Genomic DNA, 27,901 nt, shown 5'->3' with positions numbered 1-27,901 from the left:
CTCGAATCGCTACAGGCCAACAAAGGCATCTCGAACACCCAGTTCCTGTGGTACCACCGCCTCAAGCGGACAGCAAAGGCACAGTGGCCTGACTGGCCAGAAGAACCCCCGCCGGACCCCCTCCTCCAGGAGATGTACGATCTAGCAGATGGTTGGAAACCGGTCTCCCGCTTGTACACCAAACTAAATGATAGACCCAACCCGAAAAGCGCGTCCCTGAGACAGAAATGGGAATCCGAACTAGGGACCGCGCTAACCGACAGTGAATGGGAGCGAATACTACTATACCCCAAGGAGGTGTCGAGGAACATTAGATTTAAACAGGTTCAATTGAACGTACTGTACAGGACATACATGACCCCACTCAGAGTTGCAACTTTCAACAAACATGCATCGCCGAACTGCCCCTGGTGCGGAAATGACAAAGCGGACATGGTCCATATGTTTTGGACTTGCACCAAAACAGCAAATTTCTGGTCCATGGTGGAACGTACCTGCACCGCAGCGGGACTCACGAGATATGAGTGGAACCCTAAGGAATGCCTATTGGGAGCTCATCCCAGGCCTAGCAAACACAAACACCTGGTCAAACTGATGGACCTAGCCTGCATCCTTGCAAAACGTTCCATTGCAATGGCATGGAAATCCCCAAGGGGCCCAAGGCACGGACGTTGGCTTATGGACCTGGAAAAGTGGACGGAGGCAGAAACTAGGGCCTGGCAGGATGGAACCCGCTCAAACGATGATGACTCCAACAACACCCTAGACTCATGGAAGGCCCTGGTGCGTGACATCCAATTTGCCTCCGACCACAAACCCCCCGGAGCTTTCACCCTCACTAGAGACTTGCTTGTGACTTACCCCAAGAATGGTCAACCTGATGAACAAGCCCCCGTGAACTTGGGTGTGCCGCACACCAGCCCCTCGCCCGCCGCCACGATTACGAACAATATATTCACCTATGAAGACTGTGGTAGTTAGTTAGTTAATTTGTTTTAGTTTGTTTGTTGTGTTACCGTTTGATGGTTGTGTTGTATTCATATAAATGCCAATAAAATACTTTAAAAAAAAAAATAGTCCATGTCTCTATGTATTCGCACTGGCTTCTCCATTGTCGCAACCCATGTCAGTTTTGTGATGTATTGGCACCATATTTGCGGACACATACTCTCTATTTGGGCTATTATTTCTTTGCTGTATTCGATCAGTCCATCCGTCGGGCACGTTACTGTGGTACCCTGCCATTTTTTGTTGACATGTGAGTGACCTCCCACGGAAAAATATGGTGCTTGTAGACACTTGCTGTATTTCATACTGCCATTGAATAAGGCTGGGTCTAGATCGATGCTCTTCAACTGCACGCTGTGTGCCTGTAATGTTTCCTTTGTCCTACATAGTGCAAGATGTACCAGGCATTGTACCACTATAATTGGGACTGGTCATGGAATTAAAACCTTAGGAGCCCCTGACGCATGCGGAATACGTGCATACAGGTAACAGCTTTCATTCATCACATTCCTTCCCACAGTATGCATATCGGAGTACCAGTTAGTAGGCAACTCCGAATGCTGAATGTGAGAAATGGCGTCAAAGCGAAATCCCTTATATAAATCATACTTTATTCATACTTCCATCTTATTCGTCTAAGAAAATCTATGTGGATGGCCGGTAAAAAGTGAGACATTGTTTGATTCTTAATTATCATAGACCTATTCATACCATTGTTCACAAATCTATCAACATTATTCTCCTTTAATGCAACTGTCCACCCCTCCTTTATATGGCCACCCCATATAACAGACATATCTTCATACACTCCGACAACCACGACCAGTGTCACACAAAACAATATAATCATCATTCTACCAAGAAAGTATGATGGAGAATTCCTAGAACGAATTACATTCAGTAGGGAGGTTTGAACACGTCGGTCAGGCATCTTTGGCATATCCCTGGAGAGGAGAAAAAAAGGTTACTGAGAAAGAGAAAGAGAGAAAGAGAGAGAAAGAGAGAGAGAGAGAGAGAGAGAGAGAGAGAGAGAAAAACAGGTATAGAAGAAAAAGAGTGAGAGAAAGAGACACTTTCTCCCACCAGGGCCGGCCGGGTTCTAGACCTTCAAAAATTGAAAAATACAAAATTGAAAATTATAAAAAATAAACAAACAATAAAAAATGAAAAAAGAAAAGAAAAAAGGAAAATCAGGGGTGTGCCACTGCACACCACCCTAGCAGGGATCCCTTACTAAACGTCTTCTTCAACAGTTAAGTCTTTGATCGGTCATTTGACCTTTGCAGTGTGCTCTTCGGACATCCGAGAGATGCCCTCAATATTGTAACTCCTTCACGCGGACAACAAAAGGGGTACAGAATACTGCCTTATATGGACCTTGAAACCTGGGACTTTTCCATCGACGAACAACGTTTTCACATAGTTCAGCTCCCCAGGTAATAATGGTCCAGTTGTGGTAGATATGTTTTCAGTTGCTGTCTGTCTCCCTCCCTTTCGGTGTGTCCTATCCTTCGCTCATGGGTGGCGCAATCAATATGCCAGGAGATATATTTGATAGCACGTGTTATTGCCCTTAAATATTCCCTAAATTCCTCTCCTAGTACTGTCGCTCCTTGATGTGCATCTGACGTTTTCCTCACAGGGAATATGGGGTTTGCATGCGCCTGCCTGTGACTATTTTGTGTGGTGTCAAATGGTGGTCCTTACTAGGCTGTGTAACTGAAAGAGGGCCTAGGGCAAACAGTGTACCCAGTTTTTCTTCAACGTGGAACACCATTTTGACAGTTTACTTTTCGAAAGTCCATTGATCCTATCCACAACGCCATTAGCCTGAGGGTGGTAAATTGAGCACATTCAATATTTTATGCAAATATGCTATAGTGGAAACACCTCTCTGACCAGGAACCATGCTGCACACTACGCATCTGGGTGTGCACATGGCCCTGCTTCCACCCACCTTGGAAAGGGGCAAACAACCACAGTAAGGTACCTGTATCCTTTGCACCTTTCCCCCATATCTGCATAATCTATATGCAGCTCACCGAAAGGCCTGGTAGGGCGAGGCAATGTACCTCTTAATGTCCGTTGTGTCATCCCTGTTCTGAAGCTTTGACATGTCAGACAGTGTATTGCTTTTTCCGAAAATGTTCTCCTGGAGGTTTGGCACAAACCAGTCCTCCTGGATAGATGTTGTTTGGAGCTATGTGAGGGGAAATGTAGTTACTCAAATGACACAGAGTAATTCTTGTGGCATCACCACCTTCACAGAACTATCGTGCCTCCACAACAAATCAGTGGGAGACTATTTGCATCCACTCCGCAACCAGAGCCCCTTTTCCTCTTCAGGTGCTTTCCCTTGCAACTGTATGATCTTTGATATGGGCAATGCTTTGTACGGAACCGTGGTCTCGCTTTCTATAGGGGTGGTCACTATATACTCGGTTAACATTGTATCTGGGAGAAAGGCAGCCAACTTGGCCGTCTGGTCCGCACCCGTGTTGCCCGTAGAGATTTCACCCAAGGCATTCATATGGGCGGCGCATTTGACAACTGCCACATTGGAGGGCCATGATAAGGCTTCAATCAGTTCATCCAACAGCCTTTCATGCTGCACTAGAGAGTCATCTGCCCTCCAAAACCCTCTCCTCTTCCACCGAGACAGACACGAATGCACTGTTGACGTGACGTATGCGGAGTCTGAGTAGATGGTGACACATCGCCCTGCTGAGGCTGTCAATGCCTCAATGAGAGTGACAAGTTCCGCTGCCTAAGCTGAATAGTGCATAGGTAATCTTTTCATGATCAGAACTTCATGCTCCCCCCCTTTACCGTGACCACTGCCGCCCCTGTGTGCCTCTGTCCCGTCTCCTGGTCAATTGTTGATGACCCATCAACATATAGTATATCTCCTTCCGTCAATGCACCGTCTCTAGCTTTAAACGTACCCTCCTCTTCACCCCTGTATGTAGCACAGTCATGCATTTTCAGGTCATCATCAGTGGATGCCTCTGTCAAAAATGTGGCAAGACTCACCGTCCTACACCTTACCATATGAATATGAGATTTGAATATTATAATCTCATATACAGAGGATCTGTGAGTCGTCAAGGTCGATTTAGACCTTTCCAAAATGGCGAATAGCGAATGTTCCACAAGCAAAGTAACAGAACACCATGTGATACTGGCCTGTCCTCCTCTCTGGAGCCACGCCCCGCTTCAGAGAGGCTATCTATTAAAATGGCTCCTTCTAAAACCGCTCAGGAAACATGTTTTTTTTTATTTGGGGGACCGGTCGCTGTAGGTGGGCGCTGCTCTTTTCTGGAGAAGCGGCTAGGAGCCTCCGCAAGGTACGGGGAAAGCTGGGATCACATCCGGGTCACCACTTGTAAGGGTGTCCCTAAAAAAGGACCCTGCTAGGGAAATAAGGCCAAAAGCAATCTTGTAAAGATAACAAGTTTAATCTTACAAATGCGGATGGTAGCAAAGAACTCTGCTGCCTGAACATTCTTTTCCTGTCCCTTTTCCCATTCCTTTCTGACAAAGTGTTTTCAAGCAAGGGTTTATATAGGTCCAGCTTGCCATGGTGATGTCACTGGAGCTGGATCATGACTTCAGCCCAAATCGTCCTTTATCCATAATATGGATGGTTCAAAGCCTTCTTTCTTCATTGTCGGTGGTTCTGTCAGGGCATGCTTTTCTAAATTTTGCTGGCTTGTCAAAAACACACTGCAGCTCTGCAGACTTTTACAAACCTTGAGGAAAACTAAACATTGTTATCCATGTACAAACCTATTTCATCCATTCTATCCATATTCCACTTATCCTGCTCACGTTATCTGAGTCCATAGTTTCCTTCAGGGTCAACTGGGTAACCGGGATAATGCTGGGAAGTTGCTTCTTATAAGGAAAGCGCTAGATAGGTTGCGCTTTAAGGCGGACTGGGAGATTAAGTATTGGCCCCGTCCAGCAAAGGCTAGGAAACATGGTGAGGAGGGGAGGCTGGGTAGGTACCTTGAATCTATGATTAGAAGGGAAGGGAGAATGGCTGAGATTGCGGCAGTGTGCGCCGAGAATGGAGAGGTGGTGTCTGACCCAGAACAGATCCTTAAAACAGTTTTTATGAGCAGCTATATAGCTCGAGAGAGAGAGAGGGTGGAGGATGCCTTACTTAGTGAATTTCTTAGTGGTTCATCTCTAGCGGTGTTGAGCCAAGGAGGCAGTGGAAAGGTTGGATACCCCGTTCACGGTTGAGGACATTTTGCCAGCTATTTGAATGTTGCCCTCATCTAGTGCGCCGGGTACCAATGGTGTTACGGCCACATTTTATAACGAGTTTGGTCTCCAGATTGCTGGGCACCTGTTGAGTATGTGGCAGAGGCTATGCGGAAGGGGTGCTTCATCCTACTCTTTGCGAGGCAGTGATTCCTCCAATCCTGAAACTGGGTAAAATCCCCAAGAGTGTGCGTCATATAGACCCATCTCATTGCTGAATTTGGATACAAAGATTTTTGCAAAGGTTTTAGCGGACAGACTACTCCCTTGTATGACATTCATTGTGCATCAGGACCAGGCGGGTTTTATTTCTGGTTGTTCCACCAAGCATAATCTGCAGTGGCTATTCGCTATCGTGGCGCAAATAGACTCGAAGGTCCAGGTGGTAGCTGGCTTTTTAGATGCTGATAAGGCTTTCGACTCAGTAGGGTGGGTGTATTTGTTTTTGGCATTACGGGTGGTGGACATCCCAGCCTCTTTTTTGGCAACGGTGCATCTTTTATATGAGGGTGCTAATGCCTGGATTGGTCTTTTCGGGAAGCGATCAACAGCATTCCTTCTGGGGCAGGGAATTGCTTTTTGCAATTGCTATTGAGCGCCTCGCGGCACGCATCTGGAACTTTCACTACGAACAGGTGCTGACCATGGGAGGCGGGGCGGTAACAGGTTTCCCTGTATGCGGATGACATTGTCAGTTAATATAAGACCGTTGACAGAGGAGGTGGAGCACTTTGGGACATTTTGGGACTTCACATAAACTGGGCCAAGTCGGTGCTGTTCCCTTTGAACGAGAGTACTATGGCCCCCCTGGATATATGTTCCTATAAGTGGGAACAGATGTCTGTTTGGTAGCTGGGGATACAAATCAGTAGATCTAGTGACTCTTTTTTGGGGGATATTCACTTGGCTTGCTTGCAAGATCTTCAGGGGAAAATTGTTAAGTGGTGTGCATTGCCCATTTCAATGCTGGGACGTATTGCGATCACCAAGATGGCAGTGGCACCGAAAACGTTGTAATTCTTTCAAAATGTGCCAGTATGGCTGGGGGCGGGTTCTTCGTGGAGTTGTGTAGCCTGATGATTCGGCTGACGTGGCACCCTAAGCAGCCTCAAATTAGTTTGGATACACTGTTGAAGCCATATGCGGAGTGGGTTGGAGGCCCCGGATATGGCCGCTTTGTACCCCTGTGTGTGTATCGATAGACACTCAGTCCGTCCTCACACGCTGCAAGTGGTGTTGTTGTCGCTGACAGTGCGAGATCAGTGTAAATTTGACCCAATGGATAACACAGTCATTGAGTAGAGGAGGGTGCTTGCGCATATGTGGGTGGAAGTTCTGTATGCCCTGAAACTTCAGCTATGGGCAATAGGAGCTTTACCCCGACTTGCGATGAGGCCTTGGCTAGGCAATGGGGTGGCAATATTGTGTATCACATTTATGATGGATATGTATCCGGAGGGAGTTATCGTCAGTCATGACCGATTTGTGGAAAAGGTGGGTTGCAGCTTTAGACTGGCGCTCAAGTATTATCGCATGCAGGCTGCTTTTAGGGCATGGTCCCCGTCCTTTTCACAGCAACCGAAGATAGTAACCCTGTTGCACACCTTGGAAGCCGCCACTCAGGCAAAGCATCTAGTTTCTCACATATACAAGGCTGTGAAGGCGAGTACCCCAAAGTAGGCTCTGAGATGTAGGGTGAAATAGGAGTCAGATGTGGGGACCCAGTTCACTGATAAGCAGTGATCTGCTATGTGCGAGTGTACGAATTTGGGTGTTACCAACAATAGGTTGAAAATCATACAGTTTAAAACCTTGCACAGGCAGGGTGTATGTAACTCCTGCGCGCCTTCGAATGTACGATTCGGCGAAGGATGGTAGATGCCAACGATGTTGTGCAGACTTCATTCATATGCTGTGGGCATGCCTGGATATTTCGGGGTATTGGAAGGAGTTAAAGCCTATATGCACTACTATGCTTTGCTATGAGGTCCCCTGTGACTTGCTGTGCTGTATGTTTGGCTTGCCACCGGGATTACCACAGGGTGGCCGCAAGTTGCTAACTACTGGCACGTCGCTGCCTCCTAATGAGGTGGACCAGCTCTGCCCCTCCTACGTCGGCGGCTTGGTTGGCCGACATCACCTTGTTCTCTTATATGGACCATGAATATTGTGCATTGACTGCGGGGGCTTCCAGGCCAAAAGATATTTGGGGGCCCTTCACAAAGTATCTTGCTACCTGGCAACGGGGGGGAGGGAGCTGTGAGTTATTCTGATAGGCGGGCGGAAAGTGGGCAGATGGGGGGGGGGGCGAGTATAGCCTGAGGTGTTGCTGGGTGGTTATTGCCTTTGTTATTCTCGAGGATGTTGAGGAATATACACTGCATTTTACTGTCATGATCTGCAGAGTTCCTCTGTAAGTCGCCTAACTCAGCTGAGCTATGTTGTATTTTCTTGTACCTGTCTAGGACTTGAACCTTGTATTTTATTTAAAATGATGTCATCCAGTGGTGACGAACCCAATACAGAAAACTCATTTTTCTGATGTTCTCCGAGTTTACTTTAAAGATCAGTGGGGTAATTTAACATCATATATAGGGCATTATAAATAACCAATAAATACATAAAATAAGTACTACGGAATTTAGAAACAAAATCAAAAAATGTAGCCAAATTTTTTTGCTGTCACACCTGCAAACATATTGGCATGACTGCATTTCATGAAACTTTGACAAAGCTAGGTCATGTTATGTGGCATTTGTATAGAGCTTAACAGGAACTGGCATGACCTTGAACCACTTGAGCTGTCTGGGGTTCCTCAGTCAAGGGGACCAGAGTCTGTCCTTGCCATTTCCTTGATAACTAAATGATAGCTAAACAAACCTAGCGCTATTTGAGGGATAAAACAAACGTAAGGCTGCAGTCTTCTGTATATTTACCTGTGTTCCTTATGGTGATTGTAAGTGTGAGGAGTTTGTTTGGTTAGACTCACCATCAGGAGGATTAAGTGGCACAGTGCGCAAAGAGTTATATGTGGTATCAGTTCTAGGTGCCTATGTCTATACCTATCCCAGATTTTTAGTTGCAGCCTTGCGCTCTGCATAATACGGTAAACTAGTAAGAGCAGAGGGTTTGGAATAACGTGACAGCTAAATCCTTTGCTAACACGGACAAGTTGGATGAGTAAATGATGATAAAGTGGCAAAGGCGGGTGGTTCAATATTTCAGCTATATTTCGTTCACAAATTTAGTTGCCAACTTTATTGGCTTTTCTAGTACGATAGCTGCAGTCAGGACAATTAGCGCTGGATCACTGAGGATGGGATATAGGCAAATAGAGAAGAGAATAGCTGCCGGCAGGACACAATGGACTCAAACATTTGTAATCCACCATGGTGGAGGCATGTGAATGTTTTACACATCAGCACAACTGAGATTGCGCAGTACGGGAAGAGGGATTCTAGCTACGGTTGGCCAGAGTCTCTTCCTGAGTTTGTAAACTCTGATCAAGGTGTTGAGGGGAAAGGGGTGGAGATCAGGGAGTGTGAGGTGAAGAGGGAGGCAGAAGGGGGCGGGGTAAAGGATCCAATCGAGTGTCAAGACCCGACGCTTGATTTTGATTGAAAAGTCTATAGAAGCAAAGTAGAAAGAAGGCAACACACCTTACCATAATCATCCTCTTGTTTTCAATGTTGTGATGATAGGGGTCTGAGAGTGGGGACAAGTGTGGAGTGTTAGTGTTACTTCTACATCTTGCTGGATTTGAGAAGGCTGCTCAATGAGCAGCTAATGGAGAAGCCTGTGCCAATTCGTACATGAAGTGACAATTGACTTTCTGGAGTGGATTGATGCAGCAGAGGATGAGGATTGAGTGCAATTGGTCATGCCAAGTCTGGATTTTGGAAATAGGATCACGGTAGTTGCCAAAAGGGAATAGCTGGATCTTCTGTGTCTTCTTAAATGTAAAATTCGATATTTTTGGGTCCTGCATGAAGATATAGGATCCACCTAGTCTGGTCATTCTGGCACATGGGATGCCAAGTTAGGGCGCAGTGGAGGGTCGAGGATCCCTTTAGGAATGTATCTAAAGATTATTGGAAAACTTCTGTCTCTTTCTGTGCAGTGGTTTATGGGTGATACACATGACTCTGAATGTGGCCCAGCGGGCGATCGATAAGCAGTATAAGACATCTAGTGCTGTGGAGATATATGGGAAATATCCCTGTTGATTGTAGTGTTACTGGGACCAAATCATTCCATGTGTGTTCTGAATTCAATAAAGATATTTAAACCAAAAATGTCCTTTGGATCAATTCTGAATAGTGTTATGGGATTTGGCCAACTTATTCTAAAAATTACAAAAACCATAAAGATGGAGAAGCTTAGACAATCATGTGTATATAAAGACCATGGGTCTCATTACGACCCTGTCGGTCCGGAAAGAATGGTGGTGGTAAAACCGCCGCCACTGTTCTTTCCGGACCGGCTGATTGAGAGTCCTGCAGGCGGGAGGTGTCACTCCCGCCAGGTCTGACCTGGCGGGTTTAACACCACCCACCTGCAGGCAGACATGGAAACACCGGCTCTGTCATAGACGGAAACCAGTGTTTCCATTGTTCCCATCCAATGGGGCTCCATTGGAATGGGGATTTACACAATTCGGCCTCTGGAAATCCCGGGTTACCGGGGTCGTAATGCCCCGGTGATTCCGGGAATCACAGAGGCGGAATGGTAATACGAGTCCGGCGGTAACCAGCCGGTTTTTCCGGCTCGGTTACCGCTGGACTCGTAATGAGGCCCATGTATTACTTTATTGAATTTTAGACACGGCTATGCACTTTTGTCCGTGACTAAAGGAGCAAGGCATAGTGACCAGTTACCTTCCCTGCATTTAACTACTAGGAATTCCCTACTTCCATTTCAAGTTGGAAACTGGTGCTAACTTTACTGGCATCTCACGCTTACACTTTCTCTTTCTATACTGTCAACCATCAGATTTCTTTCCTGAAAGAAATGAACAATGGCAATAGTGTGTTCCCTACTATACAGAGAAAGGAGAAATAAAGCGCTGCGTTTTTACTTTCCTCAGGCACTTTCTCCCAATCCAAAACATATTGATTTTATTTTATTTGATACATTTATAACGCGCACACAACGAACTGAATCGAATCCTGGCGCAGATGTTAAAGCAAGATTGAGGGTAAGACCAAATAGCCGAATAGTGATATCCTTGAGATCACGAAAAAAGGAGGCTTTTATCTAAAAAGGTGAGTCTTTAAGCCTGCTCGAAATGCCAGAAAGGAACTGGCCCTTCTCAAGTTTAACGGAAGGCTGTTCCAGAATCTAGGTCCAGCAACCGAAAATCTACAGTCTCCTCTTGAGACACATTTTGTCCACGGGACAACAAGCAAGAATTTATCTTCCGACCTCAGAGCCTGAGCAGGGCTGTACAACTTCAGCTTACTGCTTCGATAGCTTGGAGCTAAGCCGTTGATACACTTAAACACTAAGCAACCAGTCTTAAACATTATGCGGTACTCCACTGCTAACCAGTGAAGGGAACGGCGAAGGCCTGAAGTTAAAGTGTTTTTTGGTGCACCAAACACCAATCTGACTCCTGCACTGTGTGCCTTTTGCAGGTGATAAATCTGTTTAGCCGGGACTCCAATAAGGAACCTGTTACAATAGTCCAATTTGGAATTGACTAAAGCTCCTACAACCATCGAGCGATCGGTCTCAGGTACATACGGAAGCGATTGCGGCAGGAAACGGATATTATAGAAGACAGATTGAATTTTAGCTGACACCTGGCCAGCGCAGCCCAGGTCACTCTGCCATATGCATCCCAAGTTCTTTACCTTTGGGGCAAATTTAAGTGTGGAACCCAGAAACTGAGGTGGGGGAAGACTACCCTTCCCCTCCAATAGATGTCTTGGTCCCAAGAGGAGCACCTCTGTTTTCTTGGGATTGAGCTGTAACCAGTTCTGTGCCATCCATACCCCTATTTCTTCTAAACATCTACCCACCTAAGCAAGGGCACTATCCACATCATCAAGTCTGATATACAACTGCGCATCATCAGTTCCGCCATTCAATGCTCCTCCACATTCTTTCACCCACCGCATCCCCGGTCCAGTCTTTTTGCAACATGGCCGCTGCCGGGAGGTTCTTAGGCATTCTCGTCCCAGCGGTCGGCGCACTGCAACTCTGGTTACTTTCTCCTTTGTTGGTGCATCGCTGTGAGTTTTTCCCTGGCTCCGCTGAGCCCTCTTTCCTTGCCCTCCATTGCCATTGGCAACATTGCTCTGCCTCACCTTTTCGTTTCTGCTTCTCCTTGCTCTTCGGTGCCCCTCTGCCCTTTCTAGGTGCGCTGCTCTCCGATGCTCCTCGGCACGCTATCTCTTGGTTCGCTTCTTCCCTCGGTCTCTCTACCTCTCTTTCTTCCCCGCTCCAGCTCCCCTATCTTTCTCCAGTTCTCTGGGCCGGCTCCCTTGTTTCCTCAGATCAGCTCCTCTCCGCTGCTTTCGGTCTTACGGGGCTCTCTCTTCTATTCCCGCCTGCTCCAATCCTCCTACGTCCTCCGGGGCCCCTTCACTTACTGGATACTATTTGTCAGCCTTCCTTTGTACTCCTGTATCTTTTGGAAACAGACTCACAGGACTCACTGGACCTTCCTTCCAGGAACAGACACTGCTAACCTTCACTCCATCATCTACTCAGGTTATTTTTGTGCCGTACAAGGCTTTTTTTCCCCACTGTGGTTGCCGCAGAACTAGGGCCACTGGTCTACTGGTTCTCCAGTCAACCATTGTGGCGTTGTTCCGCGGTAGACTGAATCTACATAAAAAAAATAAGCTACACGAGCTGAGGAAGAAAGAAGCAACTTGTGGATCTCCCAGCAGCTCATGTGAGGAGCAGGGACTAAGTTCAGATCCTGACAGTGAGATTGACATCAACATAGTTCTGGAACTGGCTTGTAGCCACCTTTTCCAGAATCTTTCCTGGCCAAGGGAGGCCGGCAATAGGGCGATCATGTTGATAGTCCTCAAGGTCAAGACGGGCCGCCTTTAACATCAGAGAGATTACTGACAGTTTCAGGAGGTCTGGACCTACCCCCTCCTCGAATGATGCATTAACAAAACTCGTCATGAAAGGGGTTAGCTATGACGAGATCAGTTTGGCAACAAACGCAGGAATTGGGGAAAGTAGGTAATTCGTAGGTTTCAATTTCAACAGGAGGTTAAATATATCCTCCTCTGATACCTGCTTAAAAGTGAACAGAGTCATCCCAGTAGCTGCATCTTCAATTGAGGCCGTATTTTCATTCGTGACATTCAAGAGGATCATACTATATGGCTCCCTTTGAGACATAATGTTATCCTGAATACTCGAAATTGCCAGTCAAGACCTGGAGCACTTAACTTAGGGTAGTGGTGGGAGTTCCCAGGCAGACATCCCTTATCTGCCACCCCCTGATCCTTGTTGCACACATTGTACATTACATATCTATATAAGAAAAAGGAAGCAAGAGCAGTATGCTGAGGCGTGTCTAAGGAACATGGGAAGAAGGCTATGTTGCATCTTTTAATGCTTTGTTGAGCCCTTTCATGCCTTGTTTGTCATATTACACAATATTTGGCTGGTGCACTCTCCGTCAGGTAATGCTATGCCAGGGAACGGATACAGGACCCAAAATTTGTTGTCAATTGGCTGTGTCCCTCCTCTGACTGTCACTGACATAGCACATATAATCCAACAGCATTGTCATTCAGTCATTATGTGGGTTGACATGCCCCACACGCTAACAACTAACATCGCAAACTTGAGCACACCTCTACATACGTACATCCCACCGGCTGATATAATATGCTGACAAATAACAGTAAATTATACTATATTAAGATGATTTGTTACAATATCCTGCATGCAGTGTTATGTTAGTGCCTATTTCCAAAGTGTGCCCATACCAGCCATTTATCATTCTTACCCAATGTCATTGATTAGGGACTGGTGGACCAGAAGAGGTGAAAACCACCCAAACTGACACCACATCCCTCCAGACCAAAATACCACTGAAACACTCCATGACAAAGATCATTGACCGCAACCTCAAAACACATGACATTCATGCATGGGCCTGACTGGAACCCCACACAAACTCACACTTGTTACCAAACATATCCACACCAGAGTATGCCCAAGCCAGGTCTCACCAGGTGCCACCCATTTAAAAACACCTAGGGTCCCATGATGAGTTGTGTGGTAACAATAAACAGGTGGCATTTCTGAATAGTGTCTGTTTTACCACTCTACAGAATTATGGGTTTTGATCCCCATATTTGGGAAAGAATGCTGGGTGGTTACCTCTACTGACATTGCCAATACTCCCACATGCAGTATAATCACTTTTGGTAATACCGCATCTCCCCAACGGAGTCCGATGAACAATGTCAACTTTATATGTGCTGGTAAACTACCGTTCCTCCATGTGATAACTGTCATTGCTTTTCACGGTATTACCGGAGGTAGTACAGCCAAATATTTAATGAGGCCCCTAGAAGTTTACCCACAAAGAGCCCTGTGTCTTCTGTGAGGAATCTGTGTGCGTCCTCACTTCTTTCCACAAAGTATCCTCCTCCCGGGGTGCTAGGGAAAGGCTGTTGCTATCGAATCCTGACCATGGGGGTGGGTATGTGAAAGAGGATCACTTGGGTGGAGGAGACTTGAGGAGAGGGGATGAGGCACCCTTGGGTGAGACATGGTATTATCCCCCCATTTCCCGTTTCTAATTAACCTAATATCCCCCAGGCCTTTATATGTTATTAACAATCACTTCCTTATTTCTTACCTAAAGTATCTGCCAGTAAATACCAGTCAGGTACTGGGATGAGGAAGAGACACACCAGAGCTACATCTGCATACATCTATATACAGCTATACATCTGCTCTTTATGAATTCCCAAACACACAAACACCACTTTGGTACCGGGACGCGGAAGCCGCAACAAAGACTGACAACAGACTGCAGAACTCACTCTGCGCAGTCTAGTTCCTGAATGTCAAATCAAGCTGGCGGGATATTTAAAGGCTAGTGCTCAAAGCAGAAGGGAACCTGAATGAGAGGAACCAGAATGAGGGAGCAGTCGTGTGGGAGCAAAAGCCTGAGAAGTTCAGGGATGCAGATTAAGCGCAGCAGGAAGCCAGGTGGAAAGCGGCCCGGCGCGAGGAAGCTCTGCAGAGGAATGCTGGAGCTTCCATCTGCAATGGAGAAGCAGCTGGAGCGGGCGGGTGAGAGCCGGAGAAGCACTGCCTAACGAACCGCAGCAGAGAAGGAGCTTGTGGGGTCACGGAGGCAGAGAGGGGCATCGGACAGACCAGCAGGCGAGAGAGAAGCTGCCCACAAAGCCGCAGGAGGACCAGCAAGACAGAGAACGCTTCTCAGAGACACGACAAGTGCTGCAGCCTCACACCCAACGTTGGACACGCCACGCAACATCGGTGAACCTGCCCAGGAGCGCTGGGAGTTCCAGGAGAGGCTGGGAGGGCATACCGACACAGGTTTCAATGGGCTTATTACCACATATGACAAACAGATAAAAGAAAGAAATATTGGTTATGTGTATTTCCTGAAATAAGTCCATTTGGTGAAAATACAAAATAAGTTCAACGAAGTAATGAACTGCGAATACGCATTGCCAAGAGTTATTGTGTATTACTGAAAGACATAAATGGTTGAAAGCAGAAAACCTGTATGCAAGAGAAACCTGGAAAAAGGGCGTCCAGTGAATATGTTTCCTTGAAGGAGAGTGTACTGGGAAGCTTAAGATAACTGGTGCAAAACAACTTTAAACTGAGGCTCCTAGCAGGAGTGTGTACTGGGAAGGCTGTGTTGGTTATTGCAAGTGGAAGCTTTTAGAAAGTGAATGGTGATAAAAGAAGCAACAATAAAGCTTCAAGGGCACTTGAAAGGAGAACAAGTCAAACCTTCTTATCAAGCTGAGATGGTGGCAAAATACTTATGAAGCAGATACAAATAAGTGTCGGTTGCATGACCTGTAATGCGTGGACCGTGTGGTCCAACAACTGCGCCTAGACCGAAAACACCCACCTACAGAAAAGCCAGTTAGTAATTGAATAAAGGAAAACCTGAGTGAATTGAAAGTGAGAACTGAACTTTCTAAGCTGGTGAAAACTAACCAGACAAGAAGAGCTGGGAAGGGTCCCAAGGAACTGTATTATTTTGGAACATTGAATATCCTAAGGAATTGAGGTGTTTGGGAACATTGACAGGCCTGAAAGCTTGGGGAAGGGAACTCCTATTTCCTTCCAAGGGCTGGATGAAGCTCTGAACCTTTATTTGAACACTTCAAGTATAGGCGTTGGACACAGACAGATATTTACTTTGGACTTCATGACACAGACTATCATTAGTTTTCGTCAGGTAGGGAAATCCCACCTTAGCAGAGGGCAAGTTAGGTATTTTTCCAAACTCCTTCTTTTAGTTAATAAAAGTTTATATCCAAAATCTTATTCAGTTTTCTGTGTTTACTTCATGATGCCTTCACACTTCGCATCAACACACATCAGCACTGCAGCACTAGCTACTTTGTTCTACTTCCTCTACTCTTGCTCACATTCCACCCTAAACAACCCCAATCCAACCACCTATCCCTTCCCTTGCAGGTCCCTGTGCACCAAGAAGCTATGAAAAGTGCAGAAGTCGCATTGTATAAAGAGGATAACATGACATTAAATAACATAACACAATGTTCTCGGGGCATACTATATTCAAATTAAATAGCAGATCCCTTACATAAATGATCCCCTAGACAGCATGCTGCTAGTCAGCCAGTTTAACAGGCAAGTTGATTTATATATATTAGTGCTTAGAAGGAGCCTCAGGAGCCTCAGGATGGCATTAGACACTATGCGAGCAACCAACCAAACATAACATATTTGTACATGTCCATACATACCAGGTAGGAACCCATCTCCTTTTCAATGTTGATTTGCTGCAATAGTGAATTGTCAACATTCACATTTAAGGCTTTCACATTCCTTTTAACCTTCTTATTGTGCCTCTTCTGCAGCCAGTATGGGAGCAAGGCTTCAACAAACTGGTTGATGATCTGGGACGTTATCAGAAGGGTGGCCAAGCTCTTTAAAAGAAATATCATATAATTAGCACATCACCACCTTAACATTGGTGCATTCTTACTGTGGAACAGTGTGGTCCAAAGGCCAATGTGAACAGCCAGCGCTAATACTGATTGTTAGGAGTGTGAAAAAGGCAGAGTTCAACTTGAAACTTTGAGGGTGCCTGGACCAAGAACCCTCAGTAAGAAACAAGTTAAGTGTAATCAGTGAACTGCGCCAATTAACAATAATACAACAACAGTTGTTATGTTTTTAATTCCAATCCACAGCCTGACACGTGTTTCGAGCAAAGCTCTTTTTCAAAGGCGATGAAACCTTGTCCAAGATGAAATCACTAGTGCTGTAAACTCTAGGGAACAATTCCAGAACTTAATATTACTTGCAATTGCAATGACAATTAGAGGCAATCAGCCTTCCGGCAACAACAGTATCCAAGGGAGAGCGCTAATATTAAGTTCTGGAATCGTTCCCTAGAGTTTACAGCACTAGTGATTTCATCTTGGACAAGGTTCATCGCCTTTGAAAAAGAGCTTTGCTCGAAACACGTGTCAGGCTGTGGAATGGAATTAAAAACATAACTTAACTGTTGTTGTATTATTGTTAATTGGCGCAGTTCACTGATTACACTAAACTGCATTCTTACTGTGGTCAAACATAGATGTACAGAGCTACCTTAAAATGGCACTATACAAATAAAATCGAACATAATATACGTAGCATTACTAGAAAAAAATATCCTTAAAATACATAGAAGCCTGCAATATCTGTATAACGGCCAGCATGTAATAGTCTTTATAAATGAAAGCCATCACTACTCTGATTACAGTTGAGTTGAGATGTTGGAAAGCCTGCTGACAGAACCAGAACCCAGCTCAGAAGGCTTCTCGCAACAGAGCCACAGTTTCCACCAAACCACGTTTTGAAGCAATGACTAGCTTTTCAGGTGAGAATTCAGAGCAGGAGGGGGTACTCCAGCTGCCTGTTACCAATTCATCTAAATTACAACAGTGGCTTTAAAAAACATTCTTGTTTACCGGCGTAACATGTTTTTTCATCACACAGTAGTAGGCAAAAGTGTCAGAGAGAGCATTTACATTACAAACTGAGTTTCAAGTGTTTTTAACAGCAAAACAGATTATACATTTATTCCACATTTCAACAATTAGAATAACTCTAACATCAGAGCATGTAAGAGATCAAATACTAAAGGGATAACAACGTGACCATGGATTACAAGGAAAGGAATACCCCTATTTTTATTATATGTACCCTACGTACCCAGCAGAGCCCTGCGCTCAGGAAATCTGGGTCAGATTAACTGCTTAAATTTCAGATGCTCTAAATGCTTGGGGAGATCTTTCCCGGTAAGAGCTGCCAAGCTATGGAATTCCATACCGACGGCTACAAGATTGGAAAAAAATAACCTGCCATTTCGCACAGCCCTGAAATCTTCACTCTTTAAGTAGCCATTGGTTGCAGCCCGGACGTCCCTTCTTGTGCTTAGGTGTGCTGTTTTCCTTCATGGTGTCTTTATCTAATTGTTGCACCCCGATGCCTGCAGGCAGGGGAAAATTATAAATAAAATATGGATACTGCAAGCCGCGTCTGAGTTACATGAATAAAGGAACTCTGCCTTCAGCCTCATTCCTGCATTTGGCTACATTACTCCTCAGATATGCAACATTCTATATGTACAGTTAGTACAAACTAACTGTACTAACTTACTAACAGTTAGTAAGTTACCCTTATTTTGTATCCGAGCCGGTTACTCACCCTCCTTCCCCAACAATATTGGCAACTGATAATGGACCCGCTGTCATGATGCCTACCCCCGGGCATCTGGATCAAGCCCATCAGCCCCGGGAGCAGGCATCCAGATATTTATTAAAACCCCAGCAGCCCCGGCTGGGGACTGTCTGGGTTCAGTCCTGGCGCCTTAGGCACCAGGCTCATAATAGAATTCAGTCCTGGCGTCATAGGCGCCAGGCTCATAGACATTACTTACCTCATGCAGACCATGCTGCAAATGAATCCAAGCCAACGTGAGGCCTGGATGGGACTATTTTACTACAGGGACTATTTTTTACTCGGGTGTGGTTCTGGGGAACTTCTTACCTGGGACTACTTTGGAGGCTATTTAAACCACTCCCGAACAGCAGCACACGCTTCGCATTATTCTGCACTCAGCAGCGTACTGCTCACCGTGCCTGCAAGTCAGCATCCAGCCACGCCCGTCTTGAATCCGGAGCTCCTAGAAGAAGAGGAAAACAAACATTATTCAGTTCCTCACCTGATTCCGGATCCATCACGTCTCTGAACCTGGAAAGGAAGTTATTTCTGCACGCGTCGCATCGCCAGCTGCAGCGCCGCGCCATGCTCACCAGTCCTCACAGCATCTTTCGATTCGGCGCTGCCTCCATCATTTCTTCGCTGAACTCCGCCACCTAGGGGACAAAAGAAACAACAAGGTGAGCCGAGAGAGCCAACAAATACAATCTCTTTTGCCACCATAGACTTACCTGATTTACCACCGGAGGCATTATTCTTTAACTCTCCACATCCTCATACGCCGCACCTGTAAACGGAGAGAAAACAACACGTCAAATACATGCATCATTTTACTGGACAGCGTCGGGTAATACAGACTCTTACCTGCTCGCCATCAGCTGCCATGAGACGAACTTCTCTCGGACTCAGCTGCAAGATAAGATAGGAATGGGACAAGAGTGAACATCGGACATATTGAACTCTATGAACTGCATACTTACTGGTCCTCGCCAGGAACCTCAGAGTCAATACTCATCCGGAACTCTCCCAACCCCTTCGAACCAGTGAAGTAACTGGTATCTACGCGCCCCTGCAATCCACGCAGGATGGAGAGCTCATCTTTCAAGAATATAAGGTGAGATTACTGAAAGGAAATTTCAGAGGTGATTGGTGGGGAGAACAGCGGGGTGCCATCGCTAGAATCCACGGGTGGTTAAACTCCTCTCTCCACTTGCAGGAGAATACTTCTACGGATCAAGCAGGCGAGATTAGGATGGCCAGTCCAGTCTGTCATCTATGCACTACGCATTACGTTGGTGGGGTCCGCAGCAGTCTGGGTCCGATCGACGCCCCTGTGAGAGCCAGGTGAGCGTAACAGAACGCGAAGCCTTTCTACAAATCCCCACCCGGGCGTTATGGAAACCTCAGAAACTGACCAACTGGCCCAATTATTGGGGGAACTTAGAGCAGAAGTACACTCCGCTCGCCAAGAGACTAATGCCTTCAGGAGAGAACTGATTTTCTCAAAGGAGTGCACAGATGATCTTGCTAGGCAACTGCTGCAAAACCAAGCTCGGCAAACACCCCTACCTGGACTCGGGGGGGAATCCAACTCCTGTTTCATCGAGCAATCCTGTGCAAGTAGTTTTACCAGGGGCTATTCCTTTAGCTCCACCTGAACACTTCGCTGGGGACCCAAAAAGGTTTGCCGTGTTTATGAACCAATGCTGCTTGCACTTTTTATGCCGACCTGGAGCTTTTCCAAATGACCAAGCCAAAGTAGCCTTTGTATTATCATATCCGAGTGGCAGTGCAGCTGATTGGTCAATTCCACTAGTCAACCAGGATGACCCTCTTCTTCGGGATTTTCAGGGTTTTCAATTGAGCATGGAAAGACTATTCGCCAGACATTCACAGGGACAGGCCCTGGATAATGAACTTTTATCCCAGGATCTGCTAACCTATATCGCCACCTTCAATAGGTTGGTGGTGGAAACCGGATGGCCAGAGGTAAAACGAATTACATTATTTCATCGTGGACTTCGGGGAGAACTCAAAGATGTTTTGGCCCAAATTGTGAACCCACCTCAGGATTGCGCAGAATATATAGAGTTAGTGGTCCAGTTAGACCACCGACTTCAGAATAGAAAGGCTGATCGAGCTAAGTTCGAGAATCGGGTATTGGTTAAACCTAACGTTACCCTCAAAGGAACAGATGCATCAGAACTTATGCAGATCCAGGGGGTTAAGGGACCCTTAACTCAAAAGGAAAGAGAAAGGAGAAGGCAGATGCAATTGTGCCTGTACTGTGGAACCTCAGGACATTTTCTACGGGATTGCCCTATAAAACCACCCAAGAAAGTGGTCGGAGTTGCTGACAAAAGCCAAATAGAGCCTGATTCGGGAAACGACCACGCCCGACAAGCGTAGAGGTCCGCTTGCCGAGCTTAAAGAAGGACACTCAGACCTCGCACCTAATCATACCAATGGTCCTTATTGATCCAAGGCAGCCATCACGTATGCACGCAGTAAGGGCATACATTGATAGCGGGGCCATAGGAAACTATATGGACCACGAGTTGGCTTCATGGATGAATCTACCTCTTTGCAAAAGACCACTTCGGATGTCATCACCACAGTCATTGGAACTGAAATTGCCTCTGGGCCTGTAACTCATTCCACTACAGAGATGACACTGTTGGGTCAAGATGGGCATCGAAAGACTATTGTGTTTGATTTAATCAAAGCCCTGCAGTTCCAAATAATACTGGGGATCCCATGGTTGGAAACACATAATCCTTGGATTGAATGGCGAGCGAAGAGAATAACCTTCCCGGATTGTGCACACACCTGTTACCCAGAAAAAACCTTGAACAAAGGCCTGGCCACAGTCACTAATCCAATCGTGCAGTTACCTCCGGAATATCAAGAATTTCAGAATGTTTTTCAAAAAGAACAGGCAAACACATTACCACCTCACAGATCATACGATTGTCAAATCGACCTCTTACCTGGTACACAACCCCCATGCAGTAGAATCTACGCCCTTACAGAACCCAAAAATCTTCACCTACGACAATACTTGGACCAATATCTTGCTAATGGCTTTATTCGTCCCTCCAAGTCTCCTGCATCCTCAGCTTTATTCTTCGTGCCTAAAAACCGATACCTATTCCCATGATCCCCGAATTACTAGACCAAGTAAAGGATGCTTGCATTTACACTAAATTAGATCTCTGAGGGGCATATCATCTGGTACGTGTAAAGAAAGGCGACGAATGGAAGAGTGCCTTTCGCACCAAGTACGGATTATTCGAATATCAGGTGATGCCCTTCGGGTTGTGCAATGCACCAGCAGCCTTCCAGTATTTTATGAACGATGTCCTTCGAGAACTCATTGACGTCTGTGTTGTCGTATACATAGATGATATTCTAGTGTACTCCTCCTCAGAATCAGACCATGCTAAGCACGTTCTTGCAGTCCTTGAGAAATTACGCCAGCACAAGTTATATGCAAAATTGGAAAAATGTGTTTTTCATGCTACAGAAGTTGAATTCCTTGGATTTCTCCTGACTCCCAAAGGAGTCCGAATGGACTCTCGAGAGGTGGACGCAATTCTCAAGTGGCCATCACCCAGTTCAGTAAAGGGGTACAAAGCATGCTTGGATTCGCTAATTTCTACTGCAGATTTATTCCTGACTTCTCACATGTTGTACACCCCATCACAGCACTTTTGCGAAAAAACAAATGTTTCTTGTGGACCGAAGAGGCTGAAAAAGCCTTCCAAGAGCTGAAATTGAAATTCACGTCGGCACCTGTCTTAAGGCATCCACGCCTCAAGCTTCCATACATAGTTGAAACCGATGCATCCAGTTTAGCCATGGGGGCTGTCCTGTCCCAGAAGGATCCTGAAACCAGTCAACTTAATCCAGTAGCATTTTGGTCCAGAAAGTTCTCGGCACCCGAGTTAAACTATGCGGTTACCGATAAAGAGTTGTTAGCCATCAATCCGCCTTCAAGGCTTGGCGACATTATCTTCTCGGTGCCAGGCATACCATTACTGTAATCACCGATCACAGGAATTTGCAGTATTTAAAAACAGCCAAGGCTCAATCATCGCGTCAACTTCGATGGGCATTATTCTTGGCCGAATTCGACTTCGTGATCACTTATCGACCAGGTTGTAAAAATGGCAAGGCAGATGCCTTATCCGGAATAGGGATGGGAGAAGCATATTCAAACCCGGAACCGGTGCCTATAATTCCAGAACAAAGAATTCTTGGCATAACTACTCTACAGACTCTAGAAGATATTCATTTAAAAATCCAACAACTTTTCGCTCCAGCAGCCCTGCAGGACTGGGTAAAGAAAGGCCAAGATTATTCAGTCATCAATGACCTACCTTACTATCAAGGACGTCTATTTCTATCACACAAGGAACTACAAGAATGAGTCATCTCCAATTATCATGACGCCCTTATGGAACGACACCCAGGTATCGCAAAAACTGAAGCTAAAATTAAAAGACAATTCTGGTGGCCCACCTGGCGAAAAGATGTAAAGTCATTTGTGATGTCTTGTGGTATCTGCGCCCAAACCAAAAGTCAGAAGAAAAAACCAGCTGGCCTTTTACAACCTTTGGATATTCCACCTACACCATGGCACACCTTGTCTTTAGAATGTATTACAGATTTACCTCCATGTAATGGATTTAACACCATTATAGTTACTGTGGATCTTTTTTCCAAGATGGCCCACTTTATTCCTTTAAAAGGATTACCTTCCGTTTTAATTTTGGCCAAGGAATTTCTCGTAAACATTGTTCGAATACAAGGATTTCCTTCCGTATTGGTCTCTGATCGAGGAAGTCAATTCATTTCGCAATTTTGGAAGAAATGCTGTCAATTGGGGCAAATCGACGTAAGGTTGTCAACCAGTCACCATCCCCAAACCGATGGTCAGACGGAGAGGACCAACCAGACTCTTGAACAATACCTACGTTGTATGCTACACCAAACCGATAGCAATTGGAAGGATATTTTATGGATTTCTGAATACGCATACAATAACTCTGTACATTCAGGAAACGGACAAAGCCCCTTTTATACCCTATATGTACATCATCCTTGAACCTCAGAACTCGATTCGCCTCAACACTTAGAAATGCCGGCAGTGACTCATCTGCACTATACTATTAAACAAGCCTTTAAGGAGGCAACGGAACATTTGAAAAAAGCAAAAGAGAAATACAAGAAAAATGCTGATCAACATAGAAGTGAAACTCCACAATACCAGATTGGAGATCAAGTTTGGCTGGCTACAAAACACATACCTCTAAAGGGAACTCAAACTTTCAATCCTAGATATTTGGGACCTTACACCATTAAGGGAATTATCAACCCGGTGGCCGTCAAATTGGAATTACCCTCTAATATACGGATTCATCCTGTCTTTCATGTTTCACTTCTAAAACCAGTTCAACCCGGGACAAGATTAACCAAACCACCTGACCCCATCCTAATAAATGGAGAACCTGAATTCGAGGTAAAAAATATCCTGGACTCTAAGATGGTTAAATCAAAACTTTCTTATTTAATCGACTGGAAGGGTTACGGACCACAAGAAAGGTCATGGGAGCCTAGTGACCATGTTCATGCACCTCGGTTGGTGAAGAAATTCCATCGGAACTTCCCAGATAAACCAAGACCAAGGGGAAGAACAACTTTAGGAGGGGCCTTGGGAGGGGGGAGTGCTGTCATGATGCCTACCCTCGGGCATCTGGATCAAGCCCATCAGCCCCGGGAGCAGGCATCCAGATATTTATTAAAACCCCAGCAGCCCCGGCTGGGGGCTGTCTGGGTTCAGTCCTGGCGCCTTTGGCACCAGGCTCATAATAGAATTCAGTCCTGGCGCCATAGACGCCAGGCTCATAGACATTACTTACCTCATGAAGACAATGCTGCACATGAATCCAAGCCAACGTGAGGCCTGGATGGGACTATTTTACTACAGGGACTATTTTTTTACTCTGTGTGGTTCTGGGGAACTTCTTACCTGGGACTACTTTGGAGGCTATTTAAACCACGCCATAAACAGCAGCACACGCTTCGCGTTATTCTGCACTCAGCAGCGTAACGCTCACCGTGCCTGCAAGTCAGCATCCAGCCACGCCCGTCTTGAATCCGGAGCTCCTAGAAGAAGAAGAAAGAAGAGGCAAGGTTAGAAAACGAACATTATTCAGTTCCTCACCTGATTCCGGATCCATCACGTCTCTGAACCTGGAAAGGAAGTTATTTCTGCACGCATCGCATCTGCAGCGCCGCGCCATACTCGCCAGTCCTCACAGCATCTTTCGATTCGGCGCTGCCTCCATCATTTCTTCGCCGAACTCCGGCTCCTAGGGGACAAAAGAAACAACAAGGTGAGCCGAGAGAGCCAACAAATACAATCTCGTTTGCCACCATAGACTTACCTGATTTACCACCGGAGGCATTATTCTTTAATTCTCCACATCCTCATACGCTGCACCTGTAAACGGAGAGAAAACAACACGTCAAATATGTGCATCATTTTACCGGACAGCGTCGGGTAATACAGACTCTTACCTGCACGCCAACTTCTCTCGGACTCAGCTGCAAGATAAGATAGGAATGGGACAAGAGTGAACATCGGACATATTGAACTCTATGAACTGTATACTTACTGGTCCTCGCCAGGAACCTCAGAGTCAATACTCATCCGGAACTCTCCCATCCCCTTCGAACCAATGAAGTAACTGGTATCTACGCGCCCCTGCAATCCACGCAGGATGGAGAGCTCATCTTTCAAGCATATAAGGTGAGATTACTGAAAGGGAATTTCGGAGGTGATTGGTGGGGAGAACAGCGCGGTGCCATCGCTAGAATCCACGGGTGGTTAAACTCCTCTCTCCACTTGCAGGAGAATACTTCTACGGATCAAGCAGACGAGATTAGGAGGGCCAGTCCAGTCTGTCATCTCTACACTACGCATTACGTTGGTGGAGTCTGCAGCTGTCCGGGTCCGATTGACACCCCTGTGGGTGCCAGGTGAAACAGGAAGTGCCAGGGAGTAACAGATAGTGTAATATCTATCAGGGAACACAGTTTCTCCCGCTCTGATCTATCATTTACAGCAATGGACAATAACAACTTGTTGCTTGCCCTCTGTTATTCGCTAAGTGACTCCCTTGCTGCTGAAGGCCAATCGCAACATCATCTTTCAGTACAGGAGACACCTAAAGAATACAGCAGCAACCCTTCTAGACCTAATAGAACTGTTGGACTTGCTCCCCAGAGAACAGAACTGGACCCAATTAGAAAGGAAGAGAATCATCATAGACTATCAACCTCGCCATATATGTGTCCTACTGATGATTGGGTGGCAATTACCTCCCCTGCTACTGATCATTTAGGACAATACAGAGAGACTCAATCCCAGATATCGGTCCTACAGTTTGCAATGAAGGTGGTACTAAAGATGTGTGGGAGGATATCAGAGGTGGCCTCGGTAGTAACCAGGCATAGCATGGTAAAAGATGATGATGATAAAGATTTAGATGCACTGATTGCTGCTGCAGCACCTTATACCTCAGACAACTTGAATTTACCAAGTGAGATTATAATAGCCGAGGGAACTAGTGTTGTTGAAGCTGACATTACGACATTAGAGGTTGAAGAGGTGGTCGAACATCTTAGTGATACTTCGACTATTTACTTAACTCGTAAGCAACATAGGCAAAAGAGGAGACAGATTCGCAAAGATATTCAAAATAACAGGGAATATGATCCCACCCAAATTAGTGAAGGCCTTAGGGAGGAGCATTCCTTAGACCCACATATTAAGAAAGCTAAAAATTAAACCGAAAATGTAAGAAGGGGATTAGACCGAAAGGTACTTTAACTAGTTGGGTATCGAAGGACAGACACCAACGTGTTATGAATGATGTGACTGGGCATAATAGGAGTATGATCTCTACCATGTCCCTGGACCACACGCCAAATATAATAGTGAGGAAAACACAAAATAACCCCCCCCCCATATGCTGTAGTTGTCCCTGTGGATAGTCAAAAAAAATGATGATGAGAATGTTATCTCTGACAAAACTTTGGAGGCAGTCTTGAAAGACCTACCCGTATAATAACTATAAAGACAAATGCTAAGGGTAAGTCTAGATCTAACCCTAATGTGAAAAATCCTCCCTTTAAGAATTTTAGAAACTAGAGATTTTAATTTCATCAAGCCAATTAAAGACCCTAAATTTCAATTTAGTAAAATGTATTGCAGTACGATGGAAACAGCGCAGATGATCAGATCTATAAAGACTGTTATGCAGATCTTGGGTACGATTTGGAGCATGCGGTGGAGGTTTTCTTAACTGACTCCAGTCAGCACCCTGATCTGCGAGTGATCAAAGACAAAATAAGTACTATAGGAAATAAAGGCGGCTGTGTTAATAATAACGCTGCACCACAAGCAAACATCATGGGTATCTTGAATTGGCTTTTTCAGAACAACGACAATGGTCAAAAAGTTGGAAATTGAGATCTGGTCATCTCAAGTTGGCACACACAGGGATTTAAGCACTTATAGGACTCCGCAGATCATTAGAACTCCTGGAGCAATTTCATCATAAAAAGCAATATTAACTTTTCGAGGGAAACTTTATAATGCTTATTTTGTAAGGTATGCCAAGAAGGGCGGGTTCCCAAGTCATGGCGTGGCTCCATTCTTGTACCAGTCCATAACTTTAGGATGCTAGCTATGCTATATACAACCAGAATTTCTTTTGCATCCTTAATATTATATAGATTAACAAAATGGCCATATTCTAGCAGTATATTGAGTAATTTTCAAATGGGCTTTCATGCTGGTTCTGGTACTGGCCACCGTCTTTGGTTATTTGATTCACTTACCAAAGCAGGAGCCCCCACCATCTCCCTGACCACCCTCCGCAAGACTGCCTGCTGACCGTACCTGGATGCACCAAGCTGCCGTAGCTGCTGCACGAGGAGGACCGGACCGGCCGTAACAGCGTGTTCGGAGAGGAACATCTCACTGTGCTACCTTTGCTTCCGTGGAGCACTACTGAGTCCCATACGTTTCATCAACTACCGGAGCAGAAAGCACCTTCCTTTTCCATATGCTGCCCAATCTAGCGCGAATCTCCAAAACAAAATGGCAGGCGCTGTACGGCATGAGAATGAGGCATGATTATTGCTGCGTTGCCTAGCAACCAATTGCTATTTGAAAAACAAACTTCCGCCAGCAGGCAGAAAGCCAGCGGCCCGACGAAGGCCGATAAAGGCCTTCCTGTTTGCCCTGTTCGCCATGCGAGCTTAACGAGACCTGAGTAAGTGTTACTTTCAATGCACATCTTTATTCTATTTGCAACGCTGTTCTACAAGACACTGTGGCACCCCCCTGTATACCAGCCTTAATACAACCAACTGTGCATTAACGAAAAACTAAAAAGTGACTATTAGAACGAAGTCAGGTCATGATGCGATGTGGGATTAACCACAATTTATGACATATTTACCCCTGACCCACGGTTCCTATATTGTAGTCTAGTACTAAGACAATACTTCAGCCCCTTAGCCTATAATCCGGTATACAAGGTTAGTTATGTAGTGTGTCATCCATTTTGCAGCCTTTATTACTAACGATATCGGCAGTACG

At 45.6% G+C, this 27,901-nt stretch overlaps 1 protein-coding gene across 3 annotated transcripts in view; it reads right to left on the bottom strand.

Moving 5' to 3' along the window:
• Positions 1 to 27,901, bottom strand: part of ANO10 (anoctamin 10) — a 1,555,753-nt gene that overhangs the window by 989,984 nt on the left and 537,868 nt on the right. For all 3 annotated transcript variants that reach the window (XM_069648836.1, XM_069648835.1, XM_069648837.1), the window contains exon 9: positions 16,254 to 16,436. In XM_069648836.1, the coding sequence (XP_069504937.1) occupies positions 16,254 to 16,436 (183 nt within the window). The remainder of the gene's footprint in view (positions 1 to 16,253; positions 16,437 to 27,901) is intronic.

Source organism: Ambystoma mexicanum, chromosome 2q (genome assembly GCF_040938575.1).
Source record: "Ambystoma mexicanum isolate Mex_15411 chromosome 2q, UKY_AmexF1_1, whole genome shotgun sequence".
In the NCBI taxonomy this organism is placed as follows: Eukaryota; Metazoa; Chordata; class Amphibia; order Caudata; family Ambystomatidae; genus Ambystoma; species Ambystoma mexicanum.
The sequence above is the reverse complement of the archived record's forward strand: the minus strand, read 5'-3'. Positions and strand labels throughout refer to the sequence as shown.